At 41.2% G+C, this 10,724-nt stretch overlaps 1 protein-coding gene across 1 annotated transcript in view; it reads right to left on the reverse strand.

The window, feature by feature from the left end:
* Taf1 (TATA-box binding protein associated factor 1) overlaps positions 1–10,724 on the reverse strand; it is a gene marked incomplete at its 3' end in the record, with an annotated part of 98,346 nt that overhangs the window by 51,500 nt on the left and 36,122 nt on the right. The window contains exons 28-31 of the mRNA XM_023707121.1: positions 6,233–6,341; positions 5,932–6,030; positions 5,356–5,533; positions 1,498–1,565 (exon numbers count right to left, since the gene is read on the reverse strand). Of these exons, the coding sequence (XP_023562889.1) occupies positions 1,498–1,565; positions 5,356–5,533; positions 5,932–6,030; positions 6,233–6,341 (454 nt within the window). The remainder of the gene's footprint in view (positions 1–1,497; positions 1,566–5,355; positions 5,534–5,931; positions 6,031–6,232; positions 6,342–10,724) is intronic.

The raw sequence follows: 10,724 nt of genomic DNA on the forward strand, positions 1-10,724 counted from the left end.
TTAAAATCCTGGCTGGGGAGATGGCTCAGTAGAATAAGCGCTTCCCTGGCAAGCGCAAGGGTCTGAGTTCAATCCCCGGTTCTGCCAAAAAAATAAAAAAAAAAAAACTTAAAGAATTAAAATCCCACTGAGTATACTAGCATGTTCCTGTAATCCAAGCACTTGGTAGACTGAGGTAGGAAGATTACCATGAGGTCAAGGCCAGCCTGCATTATATAGCAAGACCCTGTCTCAAGAAACAAAAAAATATTAAAGTTCCTTCTTGCTGAAACACTAATCCCTTTTAGTTACTAGTGAATTCCTGAGAAGTCACTTTCTTCTGCTTTTTTTTTTCATTTGTGTATTTGGTACAGGTTCACTCTATGCAGATCAGACTTGTGGTGATCCTCCTGTTTTCAGCCTCCCCAGTGGTGGGATTACAGGCATGTGCTACCATGCCCAGACTCTGTCCCTGGCTCAGCATGCTCAGGAGTAGGGCCAGCATGACACGTGGGACTGGGGATTGAACCCTGGTCCCTGAGCTTGCCAAAGTAGGCACTTAAGTCTGCTGAGCTATCTTTCCGGCCAGCCTTTGCTTTTTCTTTTCTTCTTTTTTTTGGGAACCAGGGATTGAACTCAGGCCCTTGCGCTTGCCAAGGTAGCATTTACACTCCTAAGCCATCTCCCCGGCTGCTTTTTCTAAAGTTACTACAGGTTCTGGATCACAATCCTACTTTTACTATTTTAATAGTTATGATTAGCTCAGCGGGCTAAAGAGCCTGCAAGCATGCGCAGGGGCTGGGAGTTTGATCCCGGGGCCTGTTTTGCTGGCCCCACCTCTGGGGCGGGCTAAGATGGCAACTGAAACTGGGCATGGTGGCATGTGCCTGTAATCCCAGCTCTTGGGAGGCTGTAAACAGATGGATCACTATGAGTCCAATCTAGTAGTGATACCCTGAATACCCTGTAGATCCTTCCATAAAATATGAAAAAAAAGGATTTAATAGTTATGATACCCAGAGCGAGTTATTTTCTTCTTCTTCTTTTTTTTTTTTTTTTTTGTGGAACCGGGGATTGAACTCAGGCTCTTAGCGCCAAGCGCTTATTCTACTGAGCTATCTCCTCGGCCCCTATTTTCTATGGACCTAGCCTTCCCATTTACAAAAGGATAGTTTATATAATTTCTAAGGTCCCTTCCAGCTTTCACATACTAACGATCAAGTATTCCCACACAGATTTCCTTCTCTAAAATTTCTCTCCCTAAACTCCACTACCCACACTTTTTTTTTTAAATTTTATTTATTTATTTATTTGTGTGTGTGTGTGTGTGTGTGTGTGGCCAGCTCAGCCCACCAGGGGGCGGGGCTGGCTGGCATGTGGTGCTGGGGGATTGAACCGCGGACCCTGTGCTTTGCTAAGCTTGTTCTAAGTAGGTGCTTTAGACCACTGAGCCATCTTACCAGCCCTACCCACACCTTTATACACCACTCTCCCCTTCTCTCACTTTAAGTACCTTACCTCTTTGAGTTTTTCATCACAGAGATCCAACATAGATTGAGAGATCTGGGTCAATGAGTGTTTAGGTCCTACAGAAAAGAGTAAAAAGTGAGCCTATTAAAAATAAAGGCAAAGCCGGGTATGGTGGCACAGGCCTACAATCTCAGCGCCCATGAGGCTGAGGCAGAAGGGTCATTGCAAATTTGAGGGCATCCTGGGCTACACAGTGAGTTCAACGCCAGCCTGGACTACATAGTGAAAACTACGTAGCAGCAAACTATTTAGTTCTGCCTGAAAAACCAAAACAATACTTCTTTTTCTTCTTTTTAAAAATGTATCAGTTATTTTTTCTAAAAACCACTTGCAGAGGCTTTATTTTTATTTATTTATTTATTTATTTATTTATTTATTTATTTATTTATTGTGTGTGTGTGTGTGTGTGTGTGTGTGTGTGTGGCCAGTTCAGCCCACCAGGGGGCGGGGCTGGCTGGAATGTGGTGCTGGGGGATTGAACCACGGTCCCTATGCTTTGCTTAACTTAGCCTGTTCTAAGTAGGTGCTTTAGACCACTGAGCCATCTCACCAGCCCCCTGTATCAGTTATTTAATTAGGTTCCTAGTAAGAAATTCAGAACACTAATTTATGAGGATAAATTTCATTTGTCAGAGCAAAAATGGATTGAAGGCAGCCCCAGAACTGAGGAACAGCTTTGATTTTTGCTAAAATCTGTGAATCCACCACTTTCTGATCCACTGTGTGCTGCTCTGAAATCTGGTATCTCTCTTTCTCGGTATCAAAGATCTCGCCCTCCTGCTGTATGGGTTTCCGCAGCTGCTGCTTCTTGAAGTATGCGTCAGTGAGGTGTTTGGGGATTTTCACTTCGCTGATATCCATTTTTGTAGAGGCGGCAATAACAAATTTCTGGTGTGTTCTTCGTAGAGGAACACGAGTAAGGCTAAGAGGGCCAGTCACAAGTAGCAAGGCACTGGCCAACTGCTTCAGGAAGCCCACTCTCTTGCCTCTGTGATGCCTGGTGAGGATAATCAAGATGGTTCCGGGAGTGATGCTAGCTCAAAGTTTCCTCACATGCTGACTGAAGGGTCTCTTGCCATGACTCAAGAGCTTTTGGGGCACATCTTCAGTAGGGTAGTATCTAGGCATTTTTCGAAGCTTAACCACCCATGTACCTCCATTCTTGTCTCCATTGACTGGTTTTGTGATCGTAGCAAAAACTTTCTCCTTTTTTTTTCTTCTCAACCTTTGATTTAGCAGCTGTGTACTTTCTCTCGTATAAAGCCTTTCTGGATTTTAGAGCAGATTGGGAGTATGTACCAATCCCTCTAACCAGGACAGGATTTCGGCTGTCGTGGGGCTGCCCCTTCTTGGACTTTTTTGCCTTCACCTTACTCTTTTAACCAATACCACTAGCGGAAGCCTTCTTGGCTTCAGGTTTCTTCTCTTTAGCATCTGGCTTCTCAGTTTTTTCATCCACCATCTTGCAAGATGGGAAAAAGAACTGAGTTTGCCGCAAGACAATACTTCTAATGTGTGATGTTATCAAGTCTGGGTAAACCAAAGGTTCTTTCATAAAAGAATTTTCTTCATACATCATATTATTTCGGTTTCCCTGAAATCCTTACAGTTTCAGAAAATCCTTGCATCATCTGATCTATCTCTTACACTCCCTGAATATGCTTGCCTTACGTTAAGCTTATCACAGGAATAATTTAAACAACTTAATTTAGCCAGTAATTCTAGTTCCTTCAGTCTCTACTTGTGTTAATGTTCTCTAGAACCTAATCCTCACACTTTCAAGCTTCTTTTTCTTTCTCATACCAAGGATCAAGCTCAGGACCTTGTTCATGCCAGGCAGGCACTTATGCCACTGAGCTAATCCCCAGTTCCCTCAAGCTTATTCTTAGCCAATTATTTAATTCAATATTCATCTGGTTATTCATTCAACACGTTTAATGACTATTACATGTCCAATGATGGGGATATAAGAAAAAATGCCATAGAAAATTATTGGATTAATGATAGAAAATAAATTGATGAAAGTCAGTGTAAAAATTTCAAGTATTTATGGATGAAACCATACAAGTAAGGAAATACATTCTAAACAAGATTAGCTAGAGCCAAAAGTGGTACCATACACCTATAATCACAACACTTGGGAGCCTGAGGCAACAGGATCGCTGTGAGTTCAGTTAGTGAGGTCAGCCCGGAACACCACAGTGAGTTCAAGGCCAGCCTGAACTACATAGTGAGACTTCATCTCAAAAAAAGACTGGCCAACTGCTGCCAAATTGTTGAACTGGGTAGGTTCATTTTCTCTTCTCTTTATTTCCATGTCTAACAATTTTTATAATGAAGTTTTGTGTGTGTGTGTGTGTGTGTGTGTGTGTGTTTTAAATGTATTTGGTACAGGGTCTCACTATGCAGCTCAGACTCGTCGTGATCCTCCTGTCTTCAGCCTTCCCAGTGCTGGGATTATAGGTGTGCATCACCACGCCTGGACTTGGTGGTTGGTGGCTGGCTCAGTGTGCCTGGGGGCGGGGCCCGCACGCAGCATGTGGTGCCAGGGACCGAACCCCGGTCCCTGTGCTTGCCAAAGCAGGGCCTAGTCCATGGAGCTATCTCATCAGCCCTATAATAAAGTTTTAAAATTTCCCCAAAAGTACAAGCAACTGATGAATAGGTAAAATGTGGTATTATCTGTACAATGAAATGTCTTTTCTTTTTTTTTATATATATTTATTTATTTTTATTTATTACATTTATTTATTGTGTATATGTGTGGCCAGCTCAGCCCACCACGGTGGTGCTGGGGGATTGAACCGCGGTCCCTGTGCTTTGCCAAGCTTGTTTCAAGTAGGTGCTTTAGACCACTGAGCCATCTCTCCAGCCCCTGTCTTTTCTTTTTGGTACTGGGGATCGAACTGAGGACCCTGCATTTACCAGGCAGGCACTTTATGCCTCTGAGCTATTTCCCTGGCCCTATACAATGAAATATAATGTCACAACATAAAGAAGTGAAGTACTGATAGATGCTATAATATGGATGACATGTTGAAATTGGCCCTTTTTTGTAGTTTTTTTCCTTTTGATATTACTGGGAGTTGAACTCAAGGCCTCACATATGCTAGGCAATTAAGCTACATCCCCAGCCCTTTTCCACTTAGTTTTTGAGACAGGGTCTCAATACATGCTCAGGTTGGCCTTGAACTTAATGTCATCCTGCTTTAGCCTCCTAGGTAGCTGTGGTACATACCTGTAATACCAGCACAGGCTGAGGCAGGAGGATTGCCAGAGTTCAAGGCCAGCCTGGGCTACATAATATGACCCTGTCTTAAGGTCCTCCCACCAAAAAACTCAAACAGATTTCTTCCTCCTTGTCTTTTCAGTCTTTGAGCAAAGTAGACACATAATTGCTCCTATACCAAATCTATGAAGTGACTCAAAGACATACACAGCAAATATGATCACAAACATATACCACATACTATACTTTCTATAAGCTCTCTCCCCACTGAATGCATGCATCTCTTTTTTACTTACCTAGGCCTATTTCTTCTCTGACTACTCCCTATTTAAATGTTTCATTTCAAAAAATAAAAATAAAAAAATAAATAAATGTTTCATTTCAACATATAGATTCCAAATCCTCTAGAGAATATAGCAACATATAACAAGAATAAAAAGAAATATATAACATATAGTAAATAACATAAAATATAAATTACCCGATTTTCATATCTATAATTACACTAATACACTATAGTCCTTTCAGTCAGTCCAACCTAGTCTGAATTTAAGGCCAATAAGGGATAATTAAGGATCTGAGGTGACTTTTGCACCCAATGAACAAATGATCTTTACCATTGTAAGTTGCACTGTTTTTCACAATTAGCTCCAAATGTTCTCTGAACTCTTCCCGAGATGGGTAGAGACGCTTGCGTACATTTTCACGGAGTGTCTGTAGATCCATTGGTCGAGTGATGATTTTGTAGTAGTCCTTTACAACCTTTGCATTGACTGGAGTGTGAAAAGGGTAGGTCTGTGAAAATAAAGTCAGAATGATCCATGAAACACTTGTCAGAGTCAATACCAGAACCATTAGCTCTCAAAGGAATCTTTTTACATCAACTCCTTCTACTAAACTACTAAAAAAAAAAAAAAAACTACAACAAAAAATACCAAAAAAACTATATCCCAAAGAATTAGGAGTTCTAGGTACCTAAATCTGTCTAGAATTTTTTTTTCCTGCACTGGGGACTGAACTCAGGACCTTGTGCTTGCCAGGCAGGCACTTATGCCACTGAGCCAACTCCCTGGCTTTTTTAAATTTTTTTTTTCCTAAATCTGTCTATATGCTACTTCCCTCTATGTATTTGAAATCACAAGTAAAACAAATCTTGCCATCCCAACTGTAGATATCTGATGCAATGAACTCACATTTGGGAGATCTCTCATATCATTAATGATAGACTCCAAGATTGATGACAGTGTTACCATAGGATCTGTCCGACGCCGGTGGATAGACTTATGAGGTCTCTAAAAATAAGAAAGCAGAATTCTTTTGACCAAAAAACTGAACACTTTCTATAGAGATACATTTCAGAAATCCTATAGTGAATGATATGCATAATTCTTAAGGAAAGGCTACAGGGAATATCTCAGGCTGTCAAAGCCATGTTGTAAAAGGATAGAGAAATCAATGAGAATCTGATCAGAAGGAGGCAATAGAGAAACTCACATTCAAATAGTCACAGTGAACTGTAGTTCCAACCCGTCTCTTCTTCTTGGGAGGAAGTTGCTGTTTAGGGAACTTGAGAACCAGAGATTTTCTGCGAACCTCATCAGCACTGCAATTAATAAAATTTTTATAGCACGTAGCCCCCCTACTTCCTAGGCAAAAAGCCAACTATAGGTAAAAGCCAACTATACAACTTCAGCAGTATATAATCCAAGGACAATAAACCCTGAAAACATCTTGAACCTATTTACAGATTTGTTAAGTAATAGCACTGTCATAGTAACTTTTTTTTTGTGCAGGGTCTCACTGCGCAGCTCATACTTATAGTGATCCTCCTGTTTTCAGCCTCCCCAGTGCTGGATTCCAGGCATCCACCATCATGCCGGGACTCCATGCTGGCTCAGCACAGCCAGTGGGTGGAGCACGTGGTGCCAGGGATCGAACCCTGACCCCTGCACTTGCCTAAGCACTTAGTCTGCTGAGCTATTTTTCTCAGCCCTGTCATAATAACTCTTAAAACTATTTTGTACTTACAAGGCAGAACAAATAACCATATTAATGTTAATAATTAAAGAATACAAATATAAAATGGAAGAAGATGAGGATTTAGTTTTTAGTGTGGGGATATAGTTTAGCAACACAAGCACCTGCCTGACAAGTGCAAAGTTTGAGTTTTAGTTCCAGTTCCCAAAAAAGAGAGGATTCAGGCTGTAGGTACCATATAACTTGAATCAAAAGTATCACTATAAAGTTGTGACTAACTTGCCAGGCATGGGGGCATATACCTGTAGTCCCACGACTGGGAAATCTGGGCAAAAAGAGTTCATCTGGAGTTGGAGGCCAACCTGGTCTATAGAGTGAGTTCAGAGTAGCCTAAACTACATAGTGAGAGCCTATCTCAGAAAAACAAACTTCAAGTTGTGATTTAAAATACATGTAGGGAAGGGCCAGTGAGGTAGCTCAGCGGATTAAAGTGCCTGCTTAGGCAGAAGCAGAGGCTGGGGCTTCAATCCTCAGTCTGTAGTGCTAGCCCTGCCCCTGCGGCACAGTCAGCACTTGGGAGGCTGAAAATAGGAAGGATCACTACAAGTCCTATCTGTGTAGTGAGACCCTATAGACGCCATACTAAGTACTAAAATAAAATAAAATAATAAAATAAAATATATGTTGGGAAGAGTGAGGTAGGGAAGAGATGTGGGATGAAAAAAAGGAATTAGATGTGTTATATACCAACTCCACACAAGCAAGGTAAATACTATGCACTGCAAACATATACCAAAAAAGATGAGATGGGGGATGGAGAAAAGAGAGAAAGAAATTAAGATGCATTATGTACATGTACAAACTTCCCACAAGGAATGGAAACATTATTACTATACACCTATACTAATAAAATACACATATACTTCCTAGTTCTGTTCACTAAAAAAGTTTAGAAGAAATGGTATCTCAGTGCTAAGATCATATCTTAACACCTCTAAATACTTCCCCCAAAAAACAAAGCCAGGTTCCTTAGAGAAATGGCTGATTCTAGGTCCAGGACAAGGAAAATTCAGAGTGCCAGGAAATAAAGTTTCCAAAGACTTATAGGTCATTTCTATAGAATATCAGGATCTGGCTTTGAGTCAAATTTAGGATATTAAGGATCAATATTGATGTTGCCAGGTGTGGTGGCGTATGCCTGTAATCTAAGCACTCAGAAGGAGGAGGACTGCAATGAGTTTAAGGCCAGCCTGGACTAATAGTGAGTCCCTCTCTCAAAAAACTAAAATCCCCAAAAGATGCTAATTATAATACATTAAAGGAAAAATTTCAGAATGTATGGTAATACTTTAAGAAAAACATAGAAATTTTTCTTTATAGAAAAATGCTGGGGCTGGTGAGATGGCTCAGTGGTCTAAAGCACCTACTTAGAACAAGCTTTAGCAAAGCCCAGGGACTGCGGTTCAATCCCCCAGCACCACATGTCAGCCAGCCCGCCCCCTGGTGGGCTGAGCTGGCCACACACACACACACACACACAAACAAATAAATAAATAAAATTAAATAAAAAAAAAAGAAAAATGCTAGTGGTGGGGCCGGGGAGATAGCACAGTAGAACAAGGTCCTGAGTTCAATCCCCGGTTCCATGTAGCCCTCCTTTTTCTCTAATTTTGGTCTGCAAACTTAGGTCCCTGGTTCCAAAAAAAAAAAAAAAATGCTAGGGGGTCGGCCAGATAGCTCAGTGGATTAAAGCACCTGCTTAGGTAGACACAGGGACTGGGGTTCGATCACCAGCATGCCTTGCTGATCACTAGCATGCCATGCTGTGCAGTGCTGGCCCTGCCCCAGGGCTGAGCCAGTGATTGAGACTGGGAGTGGTGGTGCATGCTTATAATCCCAGTGCTGGGGAGGCTGAAAAGAGGAGGATCACTATGAGTCTAATCTGTGTACTGAGAACCTGTAGACCCTGTACTAAATACATGAATTTTTTTTTAAATACATAAAATTAAAAAAAAAAAAAACACCTTTTATAACCCTCAATAAAATAACTGAGTCAGGCCATGATCACCAATGAGTGCTAAAACTAATGAGGGTGTTAGGGAAAGGGGTAGTCACCTACAGCTTAATTACGAAGGGGAAAATACACCTCTATTCCAGGGCCTGAATATAATGGGAATTCCTGACATTATGAACTTCCCTGGTGTGATAAAGGAAGTACATGACATTATCTATGTAAAATGCCTGGCCAAAAATATTTAATCCAAATCTAATCTACGAGAAAACAATCAGACAAAGCCAGAAAAGTGGATTATGGGACAAATGGCCTTCATGCTTCAAAAATTTCAGGATCCTGAAAATTGGCCAGGTAACCCCAACATTTTGGAGGCTGAGGCAAGAGTTCAAGGCCAACCTGGGCTATATAGTAAGTTCAAGGTTATCCTGAACTGCCTAGCAAGATCCTGTCTCAAAAAACAAAACAAAAAACATAAACACACAAAAACCCAAACAAAATTAAGTCTCATTAAAAATACAAAATATAGGGGCCAGGGAGATGGCTCAGTAGAATAAGCGCTTGCCTGGCAAGCGCAACGGCCTGAGTTCAATCCCCGGTTCTGGGGAAAAAAAAAATTATATCTATCTATATATCTATATCTATATCTATATCTATCTATCTATCTATCTACACACACACACACACACACACACACACACACGGAAAAGCCAGTTTTAAATGAAGACAATCAAAATGAATTTAATGTCTGAACTCAGACTGGATCTAAAATTGGGGAGGGGAAATAAAGGACACTGAGACAACTGGAGAAATTTGAATATGGTCAAAATACTACATATTACTGAATTCATGTTAATTTTGTTAGGTGTAAGAATAGTACTTGGCCAGGGAGATGGCTCAGTAGAATAAGTGCTTCCCTAGCAAGCACAAGGGCCTGAGTTCAATCCACAGTTCTGAAAAAAAGAAAAAAAAAAGAATAGTACTGATCCGGGTGTTGCAGTGCATGCCTGTAATCCTGCTACTGCTGAGGCAGGAGGATCACAGCAAGTTCTAGACCAGCCTAAGCTACAAAATGAGCTCAAGGCAGCCTGAACTACATAGTCAGATCCTGTCTCAAAAAGACAGAGACAGAGACAGAGACAGAGACAGAGACAGAGACAGAGACAGAGACAGAGAGACACGGAGGGAGGGAGGGATGGAGGGAGGGAGGGAGGGAGGGAAGAACCATGTTGGTATATCCTTGTTCTTAGGAGATGTGTGCTAAAGAACTTGGGGATAAAACACGATGCTTGCAACTTACTTATAAATGCATACATGCCTCTTGGCATCAGGGAGTTTGATAATAAAACACATGTAACAATGAAGTACATGGCAAAATATGAACTACTGAATTTAGAAGACTAGAGAATTGTATTCTCTCTGCTAATTTTTGTTGTTGTTGTATTTTTAGGCAAGGGTCTACAGGGTGTTCAGGGTCTCACTACTAAATTGGACTTATAGTGATCCACCTGTTTATAGCCTCCCAAGAGCTGGGATTACAGGCACACATCACCACAACCAGTCTCAAGGGCCATCTCAGTGTGCCCCGGGAGTGGGGCCAGCACAGCAGGCCCAGGGATTGATTCCCCAGCCCCTGTGCGTGCTATAATCCACTAAGCTATTTGGCCAGCCCCCCTCTCTGGTATTTTTGAGACAGGGTTTTGCCATGCAGTTCAAGCTAACTTAATTCCCAGTGATCCTACTGCCTCAGCCTTCCACATGCTTGGATTACCACCACGCCCAGCAGTATTGTATTCTTTCATCTTTTCTATAGGTTTGGAATTTTCAAATTAAAAAATCAAAATGCTAAAACATCCCCATTATATTGGCTTCCCTGAGGCCAAGGGACATTATGTATGCATAGTTTATTTTTCCTCAATCTTTTTTTTTTTTTTTTTTTGAACTGGGGATTGAACTCAGGCCCTTGTGCTTGATTTATCCAGTATCACTAATAAAGTA

Source organism: Octodon degus, unplaced genomic scaffold (assembly GCF_000260255.1).
Source record: "Octodon degus isolate 3935 unplaced genomic scaffold, OctDeg1.0 scaffold00280, whole genome shotgun sequence".
Taxonomy (NCBI): domain Eukaryota; kingdom Metazoa; phylum Chordata; class Mammalia; order Rodentia; family Octodontidae; genus Octodon; species Octodon degus.